At 42.7% G+C, this 21,083-nt stretch overlaps 1 protein-coding gene across 1 annotated transcript; it reads left to right on the top strand.

Moving 5' to 3' along the window:
• Positions 1–8,235: 8,235 nt before the first annotated feature.
• LOC122892224 (keratin, type II cytoskeletal 6A-like) lies at positions 8,236–13,636 on the top strand. Its single transcript, XM_044228486.1, has 9 exons — positions 8,236–8,858; positions 9,755–9,969; positions 10,341–10,401; positions 10,559–10,654; positions 10,779–10,943; positions 11,437–11,562; positions 12,390–12,610; positions 12,840–12,874; positions 12,988–13,636. Exons 1-9 carry the CDS (start codon positions 8,319–8,321, stop codon positions 13,239–13,241), a joined length of 1,713 nt encoding a protein of 570 aa, XP_044084421.1. The 5' UTR covers positions 8,236–8,318; the 3' UTR covers positions 13,242–13,636.
• Positions 13,637–21,083: the final 7,447 nt, after the last annotated feature.

The following is a 21,083-nucleotide window of genomic DNA, read 5'->3' as shown; positions in this document are numbered from 1 at the left end:
AAATGCATCATAAACCTAACATAAAATGCAAAACTATAAACCCTGAAAGACAACATAGGAGAAAATTTAGATGACCTTGGGTTTGGCAATGACTTTTTAGAAACAATATCAAAGGCATGATTTATGAGAGGAAGAATTGATAAACTAGATTAATTAAAATTAAAAACTTCTATTTTGCAAAAGGCACTGTCAAGAGGCAGAAGTCAGGCAACAGACTGTGAGAAAATATTTGCCAAAAAACCCACATCCAATAAAAAGACTGTTATCTGAAATATAAAGAATTCTTAAAACTCAACAGTAAGAAAACAATAAGAAAAAAATTGATAAACAATAAGAAAAAATAAGAAAAAATTGATAAACTAGATTGATTAAAATTAAAAACTTCTATTTTGCAAAAGGCACTGTCAAGAGGCAGAAGTCAAACCACAGACCGTGAGAAAATATTTGCAAAAAAACCACATCCAATAAAAAGACTGTTGTCTGAAATATAAAGAATTCTTAAAACTCAACAATAAGAAAACTAACCACCCAGGAGCACCTGCGTGATGCACTCAGTTAATGCATCGGATTCTTGGTTTCAGCTCAGGTTGTGATCTCAGAGTCATGGGGTCTGAGCCCCAACCGAGGCTCTGTGTTTGCCATGGAGTCTGCCTGACACTCTCCCTCTGTCCCTCCCCTCCTAAAGAAAATAAATAAATCTTGGGAAAAAAAAAGAAAAGAAAACAAAGAACCCAATTAGAAATTAGGCCAAAGACCTTAACAGACAGCTGACCAAAGAAGATACACAGATGGCAAATAAGCATATGAAAAGATGCCCACATCACATGTCATTAGGGGAATGCAAGTTAAAACAATGAGGTGCCATTATGCACCTTTTAGAATAGTGAAAATCTAAAACTCTGACAATACCATGGTGATGAAGACCATAGAGCAACAGGAACTCCATTCCTTGTTAATGAGAATACAAAATGGTACAGCCACATTGGAAACAGTTTGGCAGTTTCTTGCAACACTAAACGTACTCTTGCCATATCCAGCAATTATGCTCCTCAATATTTACCCAAATGAACTGAAAACTTATGTCCGTACAAAAGCCTACATGTGATGTTTATAACAGCATAGATTCCTCAACTGTAACAAACGTACCACTCTGGTGAGGGATGCTGATAGTAAGGGAGGCTATGTATGCGAGGGGTCAGTATATATGAATTCTCTGTACTGTCCACTCAACTTTGCTATGAACTTAAAACTCTAAAAATTAAAAAATTAAAACTAAAAAAATTACCAATTTTTAAAAACGGTACAATCATTTTGGGAGACTGAAACATGTTTCGTGTGCGTGTGTGTGTGTGTGTGTGTGCGCGCACACATGCGTGCGCACATGTTTATGGTATAGGTGAGATGTACCTGGCTGGGCTGGTCATACATTTACTTTTGATGCAACAGTTCTATTTCCAGGTATTTATTTGTTTTAACTAAAAAGGTATGTCCACACAAAGCCTCACGAGTATGTTCATAACCATTTTATGGAAGGTAATAAACTGGAAATACTCATCAGTCAGAATGGGTAAAGAAACTGTGGTATATTTATACCATGGCACATCACTCAGCAATAAAAGAGACTGAGCTATCAATCAACAATGAACTATCACAACAATATGGGTGAATCTCAAAAACATTTTGCTGAGTCAACAAATCCAAACACACACACATGTAAATAATATATAAATATATAGAGATAATAAGCAATAAATATATTTTTTAAAGTATATACTGTTGATTCCATTTAAAAGTTCTAAAATGAACACATTAATCTAAGATGGAAAAATTCAAAACAGTGATTGCCTGGGAGCAGTGGGATTAAAGGACATAGATTTCCTGGTGTAACAGAAATCTTCTCTATCTTGGTATTGTGTGGGTTACAGAAGTGCATGGGTTTGTCAAAATTGATTGAACCCCCCACTAAAGATCTGTGCATTTCACTGTACATAAATTATATCTAATAAACTTCTTAAAGATCTTGAGAAAAAGAATGTCTCACTTTCCAAGTTTCTATAGTGGAGATGGGAAGGAAAGTATGGAACTGGGAATGGACTCTAGAATACCCAGTCAACAGATTCTACCACAGGGTACAAACGCTCTGCTCTTCTATGCCTATTTGGAAAAATCCAGGCTGTTTCCTGGAAGCAGCTGAGGAAAGTTTAGAGGAAAATGGGAAAGAAGTTGAACTTATCAGATCCCCCGAGGCTTCCTTCAGCACATTAGTTCCACAGACTTGTGCCAAAGAATCTATTGAAGGGAGAAAAAGGAAGCAAGGGCCAGACATGGCTGGCAGTCTCCAGGCAGAATTCCTGAGGCATACGGATTGCAATAGTCCTACAGCTCTTTCAAGGACTTGCTTCATTGCTTTACCCTTGTAGCTTTGCTCTTGTTAGTGTCACTCTCCCCGATTGCTGCAAATGCTCCTCAGAATTTGTTGTCAATGACCTCCAGGGCATACGTGCCACTGATACACATCTGAAGAGTGTCAAGACTGTCTTTTACTAGGCAATAGTAAATAACCCTATCTTAGCAGTGGTTAGTCCCTTGTGGTCCTGAAAGCCCTGTTTCCAAATTTCTTAGAGACTTCCACTATTCTTAGCCACCAATAACTAGAAGGGATATAATCAGCCACTCCTCATGACCCCAGTGCAGCTCCTTCTGCCCACGGGTCCTGTCCCTGTGCGGTAATAAAAGCACACTTTTTGCACCGAAGACATTTCAAGAATTCTTTCTTGACTGTTTGCTCCTGGCCCACATCACATCATTGAAGATCTGTCACTAATCCTAAACCCAGGCTTAAAGTGAGATTGCAAAGGATTAACAGATGGAAGTTGCCACTAAATGCCAAGAAATCTCAGAGGAACACTTCTGAGGCATGTTTGCTCTCTAGGATATTCATAATAAGAGCCAGATGATTTTGAGATGCATTTTTTGAAGTAGGAATTACTGTAAATCATCCTGAATTTGGGGGACTTACTCAAAGTACCCATCATTAACTAGATGTCTTCCCCACCCTCCATACTGACATTAAGGAAGTCTCACCAAAAGGCAGATGTAGTAAGACATCATCCCATAGGCTGCATCTCAACCAACCACTTACAGTATTTAAACCAGGTCTTTGTGCATCTCGCTGGAGGGTTGTTGGAGTATTTTTACCCAACTATAATTGTTGTTTCTATGACACAGACTAGTGAGGTGGACACTTCAGTGTTGAGGAGGCAGGATACAGATAGGAGGTGGGGGACATGAGGGAGTTGGCGGAGAGAAGCAGAAACCAGGCTACCTAGAAATTTTGCCAGTGCCAGGCCACCTAGAACTTTTGTCGGTGCCTGGGGAGGGCTGGCTAGGCTCTCCTCAACCCCGGTTGTTATGGAGGACCTCATAACATGATAGGAGGAGGCTCCCCATCCATGCCCTTTCACCCTGCTCATCCCAGGCCTGATCTACACCAGCCCTGCTGTAAGGCTTCTCAAATCTTTTTGAAAGATCTTTCTGCCTCCAAAATTGCTTTTTGCCTCAGAGCCTCAAAATGTTTCACTTCCTCCAGACAGTTTCCATACTGTCTGAATTGCTCTATATGTCATAAAGGGCTGTGTTTCTACTCCAACTTGAGTGCTACTGGCTCTCCATGTTGATCAGGGAAGGCAAGCATTGTCCCCTTCATCTGAATCTGTCCCAATCCCAGCTTAATTTTGCACCTTTCAGTTATTCAACCATTCAAATGCCCTTACCGACCCAAGACCAGTGTGTACAGGGTGAGTCAAAAAGAAATGAACACTTTCAAAAATGTGTTATGCAGTAACTAGGTTTTATAGGAATATGCACCAAAATCAATGTTTAAAGGAACATCAGAGTTTTTCTATAATTGTACAAACACTCAATTTGTGTCCTTCAAGGCACATGACATGCATCAATCCTAAATGCTAATAATTGTAACCCAATTCATCCCAGACCCTTTGTGCTTATTACTTTTTGTGGTTGAAATGATAGCCACAATGCTTCCCTTCATTACTTCCAGGCTGTGAAGAAGAAGCAGGACAAATATGAGGTTCTCAACTTATACTAGAGGTCACATGGGGTGGTGTCAGGGGGTCCAGGACCACAGTTCCATGGACAGGCAATGCTCTGAACTGAACATCTCACTGAGCACCATGGAAGGTGTTCTTTTAGTGACCTCTGGACTCCATGACTGACCTGAGGTAGAGCCTCATCCCACTGGAAGACAGGAGTTGTCAGAAACTTCCAGCAGATGTGGGTAAAGCCACTCAGATTTCATGCCCAGATATATGATCCTGTCACTGTATTCTCTGCAAAAATGGATGCACCTTGTGTGTGAAAATTGAGAAATACAAGGGAATTTCTACAGTTTAGTGCAACTATATGTTCACGACAGCCTAGTTACTAAGTCATGAAGCTTTGGAAGTTTTCATATTGTCTGAACAGCTCTGTAGATCATAGAAGGCTGCCTTTCTACTCCAACTTGGGTGCTACTGTCTACAGTCTTTACACAGGTGGCTGCATGTGTTTTTCTTTCAGTGGGTGCTCCCTAGGGACAGGACTGGGTCTGTGGGATTCCCTCTGAACAGCATCATCCTGCGCTGGGGCTGGCAGGGTTAGGCACTCAGTCTTAAACTTTTGATGGATAGTGACAATAGCCTAGCCCTTAGTCTCATCTGCCAGATCCACCCAGGGAGGCAGAAAGACAAGGCAAATTCCTCTTGAGGCAGACTTTGCATGGACTCGGGCTTCTGGGCTTCCTTGCTGCCTTCCTCCATGCTGGGAAAAATGCAAGGAGTGCAGGTGAACCCCTGGGCCCTAGAACAAAGGCCTTCTTCATTCCAAGACCAACAGACAGCAGCAATGAATGGAGGATGTCCTGGCAGAAGAAAGAGGCTGGGTTCGGCAGCCTTCTGGGGAGGAGGCTAGCTGTCATCGGTGTTACTCACATTGCTTGCTTTAGTTTCTCTCACATATTTGCCTGAACTATCACCCTTTGTTTCAATCTTGTTATGAAGGTCTGGCCTTCTCCACCCTGCTCCTCTGGGAAAATATAACCACCACGGGACATGATTCAGGAACGCTGGAGAGATTTCATTGAAGAAATCAATTCTCTAACCATCCAGCAGGTCCCCTGTGAGCACATCCCTCTCCTGAGTGTGGAAGCAGGAGCAGAGAGCAGAAGACTGGACTATAGAGGAGGAAAAAGGACAGCTTATCCCCGAACGGCAGTGTCAAACTAGAATGCAGAAGAGAGGGCACCTCCCTGCAGTCAAAGATACAGAAAATCAAGGGCAAATGAATCAAGTACAAAGAAAATAGTGAAATCAGAAATGGATCTGCCATGGGGCCCCTCCACTGTAACTCCTTCTCTGCTGTTGTAGGAGCCTACAGCCGCTCTTATGAGCCTTCCTAGCTGACCTCACTAATGGTCAGCATTTCCAGAATTGGTTTTAAGGCATCATTCCCTGGCAGGTAGTGATGCGAATCTTGGGGAAAAATGTATCTTTATATATATCTTAGAGAGAACATAATGTAAAATAATATATTACAGAGTGTCTTAGAAATCTATTGATAGGAGAAATACTTGTGTGGGGAAATGAAACTTAATAGTTTATATTGCTGGTGCTCTCAAGTGCACATGCCAAGCTGGGAAGTGGGTAATATGTTCAAGACAAACCATCCTCTGACCAGATAACTGGTTGAATGTGAAGTTTCTGCTGCTACTACTGAATTACACACTTATTCAGGGATGAGTCTTCCCCCACCCTAGAGAAGATATAAAATCAGTACTAAAGGAGGCACTGATCTGGTCATCCATGTTGGTTGATGGCAGCCTGTCCCTCCATGCAGAGTCCTGAGAACAGAAGAGGGTCCAGCAGAGGATGGCCCAAGGGAGACTGATTCCACACAGGACAGAGAGAGCAGTCTGCTTGGCTCCTGTCAAAGACACAGATCCTCCTCTCTGGCCACTGCTTCCTTCCAACCACTTGGGCAGGAAGCTGCATCTGCACTAGAGCAGAAATTTTCCCTGTCCTGTTGCTTTGAGCACCAGCAAACTTATAACTCATACTTCTGCTTCTGTGGCTCTTCTGACTTCCATGGTGCTGTGCTGCTTCTGGGAGCAAGTGCAAACCCCCACATGTGGCTTCCAGGCTTACCAATAGGACACAGACCTTCAGTGCTGGCATCATTTCTTCTGTCTCCGTCCCCTCCACCACAGGCACAGCTATACCTGTAGTTCCAGTTCTTGAGGATTCTCATGTATCCCTGAACTCACCAATCTTCTTCCTACTTGCATTGTAATAGTGATATTAACTCAGCTTAATGGAGCACTTCTGTGCAGGCCCTATGCTAAGGCTTCTGCATTATTTCCTCCAATCCCCACTGTGAGGTAGATATTATTTTCACCCCCACTTTACATCTATAAAAATGAATAATTTTCAAAGACACACATGAGCCTAGTTAGGAGCCTGAGCACTCCATCTCCAACCCCTATGCTCTTAACCAGGGGTTGATATACTTTTTCTTTAAAGGGCCACATAGTAACTCTTTTAGGTTTTGCAAGCCATGCAAACTCAGTGGCAACCACTCCACTCCACCACTGCACTGTGAAAGCAGCTATAGATATAAATACTGGGGAAAATGTGTGCTGCTCCCACCTGACTTGCCAATCCTTCCTACCCCTCCTGTATCATCTATGCCAAACTTCTATCTCAAGACAGTAGAACAGAGCAGAACACCATGCCATGGAAAGGAACACTTCTTTCCCAGAAATGGGTGGAAGCACATTGTGCAACGAGGGTGGAGAGAAGGGAGCTGTTTCCGTTGTCTTGAGAAGGTATCTCTTCCCTATGCTTAGATAACACCTCTTTGGGGCAGGAAATGACCTGCTCTCCTGGATATTGTGCACCCCAAAACACTGGGGAGATGAGACATTTCTAAGATATTAACAAGAGCTTTTCTCTGGTCATCTCAATGTGCGAGTTTGTCCTTCCTCTGCTAGTTGCCATTGACCCATGTGTTCTCACAGAACAGCATGCCTAAAACTGCCCTCAGTGCTCCTGGTGCTTAGTACCTAATGTGTGGGCTGGGGGAAAAGGACTTCATTCCTCTCCAGGCCAAACACCACACTCACTCACTGCCTTCTTTCCCTCTGAGGTGTATAGCCATTTCAGATTTTAAGTACTGAGATTAGAAATATAAATTTGGAATTTACATGTGACATAATCACACATGTAAGGGCACATTATTATGATTCACTGTTTCCATATGCCCCTCAACTTTCTGTACACACCCCATTAAGGTGTCTGCTTTTTTATTCCTTAGAAGTGTCAAAGTGTGTTGGAATCAAAATTCAGTAAATTCCTCAATAATTTTTGTCATACTCGTTTTAGATTTCTTAAGTTCTAAGTGATCATTCTAAAACGAGAGAAAAAGGTGTTTATGGTTTCCAGTTGGACAAAAAATTAGCATAATAACAAGTCATTGGGAAGCAAAAATTGGGGAGGGAGGTGCAGGTCTCTAGACGGAGTTGTCTTTGGTGATGTCTCCTGTCCTTTCAGGAAACTGCCAATTGGCGAGCTTATCACATAGGACAGAGAGCAAACGCTGACTACACAGTGTAAAAACCCAACTCTTCCGGCCCTTTGTTTTTCAAAGGAAGATTATGTCCCCAGTATAGCCCCCATATTCATGCCCAGGCCACCAGGAAGAAGCCAGGAGTTACAGAAGGACAGGCAGAAACATGATGAAAAACACTGCAGGCCACTTCTTGTGCAGGCCTTTGGGCAAATGCCTATAAGAACTCAGAGTCAGTCCCACCCTGATGGGAAGGGTGGTGCTTGTAGAGGAGAAAACCTGTGTGGGAAGGGGGCACACAGAGGAGTGTCTGAGTAAGCAGAAGGAAGGGACAATTATCACAAATCAGCTCCTTGTTTCCTTTGTTTGAGAACATGACTAACTCATGACTTCAGTGAATTCACATCCAGGCTTATTGTGTTGGGATCATCAAGGCTGGAAGGCAAGAGAATTTCTCCATGACTAAAGGAAGCCAAAGAAGCAATCTTCATGTTTCATACCTTTAAGAGGCTGGGGCTGATCTCACTATTTGTAAAGATCAGCCCTTCCCAATCTGCAAGCTCACCTTCCAGGACGGAGCCCAACCCATTTCCACCATATATAAACTGCTGCCGGGAGGTTCATCTCACAGATCTGCTCCTCTCAGCCCTACCCTTCAGCCTCTCACACTTTCTTCAGCCTTCTCCTCTTCAGAAACCATGTCTAGCAAATCTACCATGAGGAGCCAAAGCATCAGCCACCGTGGCTTCAGCGCCAGCTCAGCCAGAGTGCCAGGGGTCTGCCGCTCTGGCTTCAGCAGTGTCTCCGTGTCCCGCTCCAGGGGCAGTGGTGGCTTCGGTGGAGCATGTGGAGGAGCCGGCTTTGGCAGCAGGAGCCTCTATGGCCTGGGTGGCTCCAAGAGGATCTCCATCGGAGGGGGCAGCTGTGCCATCAGTGGTGGATATGGTGGCAGAGTTGGAGGCGGCTTTGGCTATGGAGGTGGAGCCTCAAGTGGATTTGGTTTTGGTGGTGCAGCTGGTGGTGGCTTTGGGCTCGGTGGTGGACCTGGCTTTGCTGGTGGCTACGGGGGCTCTGGCTTCCCTGTGTGCCCTCCTGGAGGCATCCAAGAGGTCACCGTCAACCAGAATCTCCTCACTCCTCTGAACCTGCAAATTGACCCCACCATCCAGAGGGTGAGGACTGAGGAGCGGGAGCAGATCAAGACCCTCAACAACAAGTTTGCTTCCTTCATTGACAAGGTGAGCCACGAGCACCTGCCTCCACTGGGATTCCAGAGTCCCCAAACTAGACAACTAACCAGTGTCCTAGCAGGGGGAGACTCAGGAGGAAGGGAGGAGAAGGGGACTGGGACTCGCTCTCCCCTGAGATGCCAGTTGGGCTCCATGTTCACAACAGGCAGAAGGTGATGGAAATCATTTAAAACCACTGGGTCTCTTAAGTGTCCATCATTCCCAGGGAAGAATATTCTACTTTTGATAAGCATGAAGCAAAAGAAGGCAGTGAGAGAATGGAATCGGTTAGCTTTCCCTTCTGGAGATTCCTAGAGATTAAAAAATAATGCCAGCAGAAATCTCCTCGAGGACTCTGGGCATGAGGAAAGAGTGAGAAAAAGAAAAGAAAAGGACTTCTGCCTGGCTTAGAAGGAAAAGACCTAGGAATACTAACTGTGTAGAACCAGAGCATGACCATTAAGGTGTTTCTTGTAGAGGGCAACCATGTACTAAAACAGAAGTTATTGGAATCGATCATTAGCTACATTGGATTTAATTGTTAGATTCTGCACATTTAATATGCTTTTAACTGAAGTACGATTAAAAAAAAAACTGTGCAACATAATGGGGAAATATATGATTGTGTTTTTCAATGAAAAGAAAAGAACTGTTAAACATCATTGATAAGCAGCATAACTTACCTAGTGAGAAGACTTCATATGTCCATGGAAGAATTTCACACAGCATCACTGGAGTGGGAAGGCAATAGGTTTGTGGGTCCAACACTGTCAGCCTGAGCCTCTGTATATGCTGTGTAGTAGCCCAGGTGCTGGGTGACACCCCAGGTGTGCCTGGGCACCTGACAATGCCTACCTCTTTCTCCTTTGCTTTCTCCGGCAAATAATCACCTTGTCTTCCTCCAGGTGCGGTTCTTGGAGCAACAGAACAAGGTCCTGGACACCAAGTGGACTCTGCTGCAGGAGCAGGGCACCAAGACTGTGAGGCAGAACCTGGAGCCCTTGTTTGAACAGTACATCAACAACCTCAGGAGACAGCTGGACAGCATCCTGGGGGAGAGGGGCCGCCTGGACTCAGAGCTGAGGAACATGCAGGACACAGTGGAGGACTTCAAGAACAAGTGAGTTCAAGGAGAAAAGGGGCTTCCGTTCCCTGAAGCAGACGCTTGAAGACTGCCAGGTGACCAGGTCCAGATGTGGGCATGGCTCCATAGGGAAACAGGTCCATGGAAATGAAAATCACAATCATTGTCCCAAAACAACGCCCAAAGAACAAATGGGCCATATAAGTGGGTGGGAGAGAAAAGATATGAGGAATTGGGGGAACACACACACACACACACACACACACACAAGGGGTGTGTGTGTGGGTCAGTGGCAGGAAAGCTCAATTTGGACCTATCTGTTTTGTGGAAAGTGGGGATCCCAGGCTGATCTTGCTGTATGCTCTCCAGCTCTGGCTCAATTATGTCTTACCTTCTTCTAATTCTAGATATGAAGATGAAATCAACAAGCGCACAGCAGCAGAGAATGAATTTGTGACTCTGAAGAAGGTGAGCTGATAAAGATCAGGGGCTCATGCTCCTTTGTAGAGGGGGAGGACTCTGGGTCTCTGCACACATCCAAGAGGGGAATAGAGGGGGAGACTCAAAGGTGTGGAGACTGGGAAGGAGGGCTCAGCTGACTCCAAGTTGTTGGCTTATTCCCCAGGATGTGGATGCTGCCTACATGAATAAGGTTGAACTGCAAGCCAAGGTAGATGCTCTCACAGATGAGATCAACTTCACCAGAGCCCTGTATGACGCAGTAAGCATCACCACTCCTCTTCTATTTGTTGTGATGGGACTCTGCAAAGGGTGGGTGATCTTGGGACTGGATACATCAGTCAGTGCCACAGGAAAAGATGATCTGACCATCTTCTGCTCTGCAGGAACTGTCTCAGATGCAAACCCATGTCTCAGACACTTCCGTGGTCCTGTCCATGGACAACAACCGTAACCTGGACCTGGACAGCATCATCGCTGAAGTCAAAGCCCAATATGAGGAGATCGCTCAGAGGAGTCGGGCTGAGGCTGAGTCCTGGTACCAGAGCAAGGTGAGCCTTGAGTTGACAGCCGCCCAGGAATGTCCCTACCTGATCACTAGCGAGGCTACAGACTTTGCTGGACAATCTGCTATAAGGATGCTGATATTTTCTCATAAGATGTGTACCCTGCCCTCTTAGACCACGCATTAACAGAATTTATGTCCAAATTTGATAATCCAAGAACCCAAGTCACTAGATAAAGACCTAGTGTTCTTTGCTTTTGTCCTCTCCCTTATCCTGGCTCTCAGAAACAGGATACAGAACATTGTTGGTCCACAAATGAACTAGGCAGACAGTGGTCCATTAGAGAGAGGGTCTGTGATCAATGTACAGTATCCAATGACCATGGACCACGTCAACTTTCCCTAAAAACCCTGGTTGAGAAACCACTGGCTTCATGGTCCAAATGTGTTAAATGCCTCGTTTGGAAGGCAAGCCACTGTTGGGATGTGAAAGCCCATATACACCATCTTCTCTCTCTTTCTCTCTCCCTGGATTTCAGTATGAGGAGCTGCAGCTCACAGCAGGCAGACACGGGGATGACCTGCGCAATACCAAGCAGGAGATTGCTGAGATCAACCGCATGATCCAGAGGCTGAGATCCGAGATCGACCATGTCAAGAAGCAGGTATGGTGGGGGGCTCTGGAGAGGAAAAACATCCTTTCCTTGCTACACCACTAGGTGGTCGTCAGCCACCTTTGGGAAATGCTCGGAATTGAGGGAACAGCAGAGAGAGGGGAGAACACACAGCTCCCACCCTTGAGAATTCCCACAGATCCGGGCACATGGATGCCAACTCTACAGAATGATACAGTCACATCACAAGAATAATCCCAGTTAGTCAGATGTAAAAAGATAGTCTTGGAGCTTTAAAAGAGATTAGTTAAAACAAAAGGTTATTTTAGGAATATAAGAAACAAGTCAGTAAAGAAAAGAGGTCAGGACGAGGCAAGATTGCTTCAAATCTGCTCAAGATTCAATGGAAAAAGAAAGTTAAGCAAGGACCCAGGGTGAAGATCAGTGTTGCCCAAGTGTGATAGAATCTGTTAGGAGTGAGGAAGTCAAGATCTCCACAGCTAGATGTGAAGCTCATCTGCTTAAATGAGGATGTTCCTAATTTTGTATAAGTTAGTGTGGCATCCACATGAGATCATCAGAAGAGATTCTTGTCTGGCTTTGAAGATGGCACAAAAGAAATGAGTAGGTCCATTTCTTCCAAATCTGCTGGTATTTTGTCCAGTGTAGTGCAGGGAGGTTAAAAAAGGGCACAGGTTTTCTCATGTGGCTCCCAGACTAACTCATTTGTGAAGAACAGAGAAAGACTGGACAAAAAGAGGAAGAAGGCTCTTTCTATGATACGGGACTTTGGAACTCTTCCTCACTAGAAAGATGTGTGTTTAGTATCCTCTGGAGGACTATATCTCGAGTTCATCCTGCCTATGTTCCTCCTCTAGTGTGCCAACCTGCAGTCCGCCATCGCTGATGCTGAGCAGCGGGGGGAGATGGCCCTCAAAGATGCCAAGAACAAGCTGGCTGATCTGGAGGATGCCCTGCAGAAGGCCAAGCAGGACATGGCCAGGTTGCTGAAGGAGTACCAGGAGCTGATGAATGTTAAACTGGCCCTGGATGTGGAGATCGCCACCTATAGGAAGCTGCTGGAGGGCGAGGAGTGCAGGTGGGTGACTTACCACACAAGCCCCTCAAACATCCTGGATCCAGGGTTAGGATGTTGGGCCATGAGCACAAGTTGAAGGCACCCTAGTTACGGCCATAGCGGCTACTCTCAGAGAACCACTTCCAAGGCAGCTTCCCCATGGGCTATCCTCACATCGAGGCTTCCCACTCTGGTCCCTTGGTAGCTCTCTGAGGTCTCATGCCCCCCCCCGTGTCTTCTCCCTTCCTAGGCTGAGTGGTGAAGGCGTTGGACAAGTCAACATCTGTAAGTACCTTTGCTCACCTCCTTCCCTTGCCCTTATGCTCCTCTGACTGGACTGAAGCTGGCAGAATGAGCTCACTGTGTCCTGTGTGTCTTTGTCCCTCTCTCCTTCACAGCTGTGGTGCAGTCCACCGTGTCTGGAGGCTATGGCAGTGCTGGTGGCTATGGCAGTGCCAGCGGTATGGGCGGTGGCTCAGGCCTGGGCGGAGGCAGCGGCTACTCCTATGGCAGCGGCCACAGCCTTGGAGCTGGCTTCAGTTCCAGCAGTGGCAGAGGCATAGGGGGTGGCTTCAGCTCCTCTGGAGGCAGCAGTTCCACCATCAAGTACACCACCACCTCATCTTCCAGCAGGAAGAGCTACAAGCACTAAGCCCTGCCATCGGCTCTTGGTCCCACGTTGTCCCCATCTACAGCTGCATTGCCCTCTCTTGGGCCACTTCTCCTCTCTTGTCTCTGATTTCTCTTACTTTCTGAGTTTGAGCTGAAGTTGCTGAGCACCTTCATGTCTCCTCACTGTCTCTACCTGCCCCACCTGAGCTTCCATTGCTCCCCATCAGATGGTCACTGCCTGGGTCTTGGTCCAGAAAAAGGCAACTCTTGCTTTTACTGGTCCAGGAATTCCCATCTTTCCAACATTGAGATCCTCCCTCACAATGGTTATGAAAGCACAAGTAATCAGGTGTGTGATAAACATGGTTTGTATCTCTGTAACATTTTCTGTTCTTTGCTCTCTTCTAATTGCAATAAAGCAGATTTATAATATAATTTATGGTGTAGTATTGACTTGCTTTATCACTTTTAAATCTTTAGCTTTTTCATTGCACAAGTGTCTTATCATGTGATAGATACTCCCAATATCCATGTACTTTACTCTCTTCCTTCAGACAGTTTCAATAAACTGCCGTTTGGTATCCTGATGTTCAGAATTCCTTCCCAGATCAGATTCCATATACATTTTTGGCTAATGGAGTGGCAAGGATCTGGTCTACCATCATTATAAAGTTATTTTTACTGCCTGTATTATGTAATAGTAGCTTAGTTTCTCTAACTTAGTCTCTAAGACTTCTCTGCCACTTGCCCAGTGGCTACCCATAATGCCCAGAGAAAATAGTTCAAATGCAGGAGGGTGTATGTATATCGATGTGAATTCCAACGATCTTCACAATTTGAAAAAATTGAAAACTCTGTAACTGGACAAATTAAGGGTCCAAAAATGCAGGCACAAAACTTATATGCTGATTTCTTGAAGTGTGAAGGCAGAATGAGAATAGAAACTCCCTCTTCCTTACCTCCTAAGGTTTTCATGGTGGCTCAAAGAAGCCAAGTCCTGTTGCTCTGGCGAGATGGTTCCACATCCCTTCTAGGTGTGCCCTGGCCTGCTTTGACTTCTAAGAATGGTTAAAGGAAAATAGGATACAGTGCAAGGATGGTCTGTTAACTTCTGCTTCCTGAGGGCCAGTTACTGTTTCCAGTACATTTTCTCCATGCCCCTAACCCCAACTCTCAGTACAAGAGAAATTCTCAAGGATTGGCTAATTTATTAAGGTATTTCTGGATCCCACTGTACCAGTATTTTTCTGTGTTCTCCTCTAACCATTCCTGCAGGGAGCAGAGGTAGCCTTTCATTTTGGCACTGACTCACTTTCTGCACAGGGTTCATCTAATACCAGATTTATGACATTTGGCTTCCAAAATCTAAGCCCACTCACCACACACTAATATTCCCATGAAGAATAATGGAAAGTAAAATAATTGGCAAAAACAGGGGCTTAAGTGGGTAGGAGAAGAATCCATGAAACAAGATGGGATAGGGAGGGAGACAAACCATAAGTGACTCTTAATCTCACGAAACAAACTGTGGGTTGCTGGGGGGAGGGGGGTTGGGAGAAGGGGGGTAGGGTTATGGACATTGGGGAGGGTATGTGCTTTTGGGTAAATTGGAAGGGGAGATGAACCATGAGAGACTATGGACTCTGAAAAACAATCTGAGGGGTTTGAAGTGGCGGGGGGGTGGGAGGTTGGGGTACCAGGTGGTGGGTATTGTGGAGGGCACGGCTTGCATGGAGCACTGGGTGTGGTGAAAAAATAATGAATACTGTTTTTCTGAAAATAAATAAATTGGGAAAAAAAAATAATAAATAAATAAATAAATAAAATCTTTAAAAAAAAAATAATAATTGGCAAAAACAGACACATGAAAAAATGCTCCAAATCACTTGGCATCAGGGAAATACAAATCAAAATCACAATGAGATATCACCTCACACCAGGCAGCATGGCTAAAATTAACAAGTCAGGAAATGATAGATGCTGGCGAGGATGTGGAGAAAGGGGAACCCTCCTACACTGCAGGTGGGAATGCAAGCTGGTGCAACCGCTCTGGAAAATAGCATGGAGGTTTCTCAAAAAGTTGAAAATAGAACTATCCTATGACCCAGCAATTGCACTATTGGGTATTTACCCTAAAGATGCCTGCCTCTCTGTCTGCCTGTGTTCGCTCTCTCTCCCTCTCTCTCTGACAAATAAATAAATAAAATCTTTAAAAAAAAAAAAAAATGTAGTGATCCAAAGGGACACATGCACCCGAATGTTTATAGCAACAATGTCCACAATAGTCAAACTATGGACAGAACCTAGATGTCCATCAACAGATGAATGGATAAAGAAGATGTGGTATATATATACACAAAGGAATGCAGCCATCAAAAGAAATGAAATCTTGCCATTTGCGATGACATGGATGGAACTAGAGGGTATCATGCTTAGTGAAAAAAGTAAATCAGAGAAAGACAACTATTATATGATCTCCCTCATATGAGGAAGTGGAGATGCAACATGGGGAGTTAGGGGGGTAGGAGAAGAATAAATGAAACAAGATGGGATCGGGAGGGAGACAAACCATAAGAGCCTCTTAATCTCACAAAACAAACTGAGAGTTGCTGGGGGGAGGGGGGTTGGGAGAGGGTGGTGGGGTTATGGACATTGGGGAGGGTACGTGCTATGGTGAGTGCTGTAAAGTGTGTAAACCTGGTGATTCACAGACCTGTACCCCTGGGGATAAAAATACATTACATGTTTATAAAAAAATTTAAAAAAAAACTAAAAAAATAATTGGCAAAGAATTTTATCTGGGATATAGCAATACACAGAAATGAAGTTTCTCTAACTTAGTTTCTCTAACTTAGTATATGCTGAGAGAAATGAGTCAAGCAGAGAGAGTCAATTATCATATGGTTTCCCTTTTTTGTGGAGCATAACAAAGAGCATGGAGGTCAAGGGGAGACGGAGAGGAGAAGGGAGTTGAGGGAAAATGGAAGGGGAGGTGAACCATGAGAGACTATGGCCTCTGAAAAACAATCTGAGGGTTTTGGGGGGGTGGAATGTTGAGGGAACCAGGTGGTGGGTATTGCAGAGGGCACGGATTGCATGGAGCACTGGGTGTTGTGCAAAAATAACGAATACTGTTACACTGGAAAAAAATTAAAATTAAAAAAAAACTGTATATGCATATATGGATTTAAATTAAAATCATATGGTGCAGGGACATCAAAACTATAATCAAGAAAAACTGCAAACAACTCAATACTTACAAATTTGATAATTTAGATGAAATTGGCCAAATTAGAATGACACAAAACTACCAGAGTTTACACAAGGAGAAACAGATAATGATAATAGTCTTGTACCTATTGAAGAAATCAAATCAATAATATATAACCTTCCAAAAAAGAAAGCACCAGTCCTGGATATTTTCATCAGTTAATTCTACCAAAACAATTAAAAAAGAAATTGTACCAATACTTGACAATCTCTTCTAGAAAATAGAAACAGGAAGAACACTTTCTAACTCATTCTATGAGGACAGCATTACTTTAATATCAAAACCAGATAAAGATGTTTCCAGAAAAGAGAAGTACACTCCAATATCTATTCTGATCCTGGACATGAAGGTGTTCAGCAAAATATTATCAAATTGAGCCCTATGATGTATAAAAGAATTCTATACCACAATGAATGAGGCTTATTATAGACATGCAAGGCTGATTCAACATTCAAAATCAATCAATGTAATTCACCATAGAAAAGGCTAAAGAATAAAAATCATATGGTTACATTAATAAATGCAGAAAAAAATTATATAACATAATGTAACATCCATTCTTGATTTTTTTTTTAAAAAAGGCAACTCACCAAACAAGGAATAGAGGACAAGTTCCTAATCTTAATAAAGAACATTAAAAAAAAAATCTTATAGCTCATATCACACTTACTGGTGAGAGACTGGACCCTTTTTTTCTGAGGTTGAGAATGAGACAAGCATGTGTTCTCTCTCCACTTTTATTCAACATTGTCTTGGAAGTTCCAGCCAGTGCAGTAAGATGAGAGAGAGCAATAAAAATTATACAGATTAGAAGTGAAGTAATAAAGCTGTCTTTATTCCCAGATGACATGATAGTCAATGTTTAAATCTGAAAGATTTTGGGGGCGCCTGGGTGGCTCAGTGGGTTAAGCCGCTGCCTTCGGCTCAGGTCATGATCTCAGGGTCCTGGGATCGAGTCCCGCATCGGGCTCTCTGCTCAGCAGGGAGCCTGCTTCCCTCTCTCTCTGCCTGCCTCTCCATCTACTTGTGATTTCTCTCTGTCAAATAAATAAATAAAATCTTTAAAAAAAAATCTGAAAGATTTTGTCAAAAATCATTTGCGGGGCACCTGGGTGGCTCAGTTGGTTAAGTGACTGCCTTTGGCTCAGCTCAGGTCATGATCCCGGAGTCCTGGGATTGAGTAACACATCAGGTTCCCAGCTCCATGGGGAGTCTTCTTCTCCCTCTGACCTTCTCTCTCATGCTCTCTCACTCTGTCTCTCTCTCTCTCACTCAAATAAATGAATAAAACCTTTTTAAAAATAAATAAAATAAAAAGTCATTTGCTTTTTGATATACCAGTAGTAAAGAAGTGAATGTTGAAAATTTAAGAAGTATCATTCATAGTAGTACCAAAAGATTAAGTACTTAGGTATCAATCTAATAAAATATTAAGAGCATCTGTGTGTGGAAAATTATAAAATACTGATGAAAGAAATCAAAAGTGTAAGTGTAGAGTAGACATTGTATATTTATGGATTAGAAGATTCAGTATTATTCAGATGTCAATTCTTCCCAATTTGCTATATAGAGTCAACACAATTTCAATTGAAATTTTAGCAAGCTCTTTTGTTGATCATCAACAAGTTGATTCTAATTTTTTTTCATTTTTTTAAATTTATTTTTTATTTATTTTCAGCATAACAGTATTCATTATTTTTGCACCACACCCAGTGCTCCATGCAATCCGTGCCCTCTATAATACCCACCACCTGGTACCCCAACCTCCCAACCCACACCACTTCAAAACCCTCAGATTGTTTTTCAGAGCCCATAGTCTCATATGGAAAGGCAAAAGACTTTTGCAAGGTTAAATAAGTGAAGCACAGGATGACATATTGAGGGCAGTTAAACTTTTCTCTGTGATACTGTAATGGTGAATTAACAACACTCTGAATTTGTTAAAAACTCACAGAATTTTGTAGTGCAAGAGTGAAATTTAATATTTGATAATTAAAAAGAGGGTGCCTGGGTAGTTTGTTTGGTTAAGCATATGCCTTTGGCTCAGACAGGGTCCTGGGATCAAGCCCCATGTTGGGATCCCTGCTCGATGGGGAGCCTGCTCCTCCTTCTTGCTCTGATGCTCTCCTGCTTGTGCTTGCTCTCTCTCTCTCTCTCTCTGTGCAAATTAAAAAGGAATAATTATAAGATTGAGCAATCCCAAGATGAAATGTAAAATGTGGAAAAAAGAACTACTGTATCATGGATGTATGAAACAACCTCACGGAAGGGGTTCGAGCTAAAGCCTGACCTAAGCAACTTTGGAAATGAGTGGAATCTGTAAGACTAAAGGCTAAGAGGAACTATACATACATGCTATGGTTGATAAGGTTGATTCCCATAGGGATAAGGTATAATAATTGTGAAGCCACTATACACATATACTGCCATTAAATAATTAAATAAATGGATGGCATATGCTTAGAGCCGGGTTTCTCACTGTTGGTGCAAGTTTACATATAAGCAAAGGAAAAAGCTAAAATGATCTTTATGATAATAAATTAAAGATGTAGACATCAGCATGGGTTTATGGTTAGTTTAGCATAGATACAGATGGTTACATAAGGTAACATTTATAGATATGTGTATATGCAGGAAATGCTAGAATGTACACATTGGTTTTTTTACTTCCACCACCTAAGGGCACCTGGAAACAATGACACTCTAGTGGCACATCTAGCACCCAGATCTTGGTTTCTAATACCATGACCCATATAAGTGTGATGGTTAATTTTATGCGTCAAGCTGACTAAGCCATAAGGTGCCCAGATATTTGGCCAAAATTCATTCCGGGTATTTATATTAGGAAGTTTTTAGATGAGATTAACATTTAAACTTGTAGTTTGTGTGGAGTTGAATGCCCTTCATAATGTGCATGGGCCTCATCCAGTCTTCTGAAGGTCTGGAGAGAACAAAAGTCTGACCCTCCCCTAAATAATCAATTCTCTTGCTTTGAGGGCCTACAAACAGGGACATCAGCATTTCCTGGCTCTGCAACAGCTTGCCAGCCTTCAGACTTGAACTGGAACAGCAACTAAGCAGATTTTGGACTTGCCAGCCTCCATATCACACAAGTGAATGGCTTGTAATAAATCACTTTATATATAAATATATATATAATATATGTGCATACAAATATCATATATAGATATAGATACATGCAAAAAAGATTTATTATAAGGAATTAGTTCATGTGATTATATATTATATAAAAAGCATTTATTATATATATAAAACATTTACTATAGATTTATGATATATAACTATATGTATTTATATATAATTATCTGTATTGTATATGTCATAAATCTATAATGTGTTTTTGTACATATATATGTGGTATATGTGTGTGTGTGTGTGTGCGTGTGTGTGCGCGTGCATGCGCGTGTGTATCTGCTTGGCTCTGTTTCTTTGGAAAACCCTGACTAACACCATTAAGAATAAAGAAGGCGGGGCACCTGGGTGGCTCAGTGGGTTAAGCCGCTGCCTTCGGCTCAGGTCATGATCTCAGGGTCCTGGGATCGAGTCCCGCATCGGGCTCTCTGCTCAGCAGGGAGCCTGCTTCCTCCTCTCTCTCTCTGCCTGCCTCTCTGCCTACTTGTAATCTCTCTCTGGCAAATAAATAAATAAAATCTTTAAAAAAAAAAAAGAATAAAGAAGGCTCCCTGGAGAAATGACTGATTCTAGGACTGGGATAAGAAATACACAAAATAACTCTAAAGCATCTTTCAGTGCCAAAAATTTAGGAAATAATCAAAAAGCCCACTGAAAGAGCTCCTAATGGTCAAACTGGAACAGTTTTTTACCAGAAAGGAAGGTAGGAGGGAAGGAAGGAAGAGAGGGAGGAAGAAATATCTGATTGTAATAAAAATATAAAATAAATAATCATGAGCCCATACTGATACAAATAAATGATTTAATTAATTAATTAATGAGGGAAGATAGACTACTCTGGTGCAGAATCCCCAGTTATTTACATTGGTGCCTCCCTTCCTGCAGATAGTGAGTAACTCCTCCCCTCCCGAGTGTGAGCTATGCATGCTTTTGTTCCAAAGAGAATGAAGGAAAGGGGTGAAAGAATGACTTCATAATGACTTTACAAAAATCTGAGAAACACTTCTTCAGCCAGATGATCAAGGTTAACATCAATAGTGATAAATCATGTCAATAGCATGTACCCTTGATAATATGTGATGAGAATGGCAATTCTCATTGCCAAAAACGTCTTCCTCTCAAAATACCATAACATCAGGGTCATCATGAAAAAATAGGAGACAAAGCCCAATGTCCAAATGTGGAAATCTACAAAATATCTGGCCACTGCTCCTCAAAACTTTCAAGGTCATCAAAACAAGGAAAGCCTGACAAACAGTCTCAGACAAGAGTTAAGGAGACATAATGACTAAATGTAATGTAGTATCCTGGATGAGATCCTAGAATAGAAAAAAGAACATCAGGTAAAAGCTAAAGAAATCCAGATAAAGTATGGACTAGTTAATAATAATAATAAAATATACATTCCTTCAATGTGACAAATGCACCATACTAATGTGAGATTTTTTTTTTTCACAC

The sequence above is a fragment of the Neovison vison genome, chromosome 12, assembly GCF_020171115.1.
Source record: "Neovison vison isolate M4711 chromosome 12, ASM_NN_V1, whole genome shotgun sequence".
Taxonomy (NCBI): domain Eukaryota; kingdom Metazoa; phylum Chordata; class Mammalia; order Carnivora; family Mustelidae; genus Neogale; species Neogale vison.
Note: the sequence above shows the minus strand (reverse complement) of the source record. Positions and strands in the feature narration are given on the sequence as shown.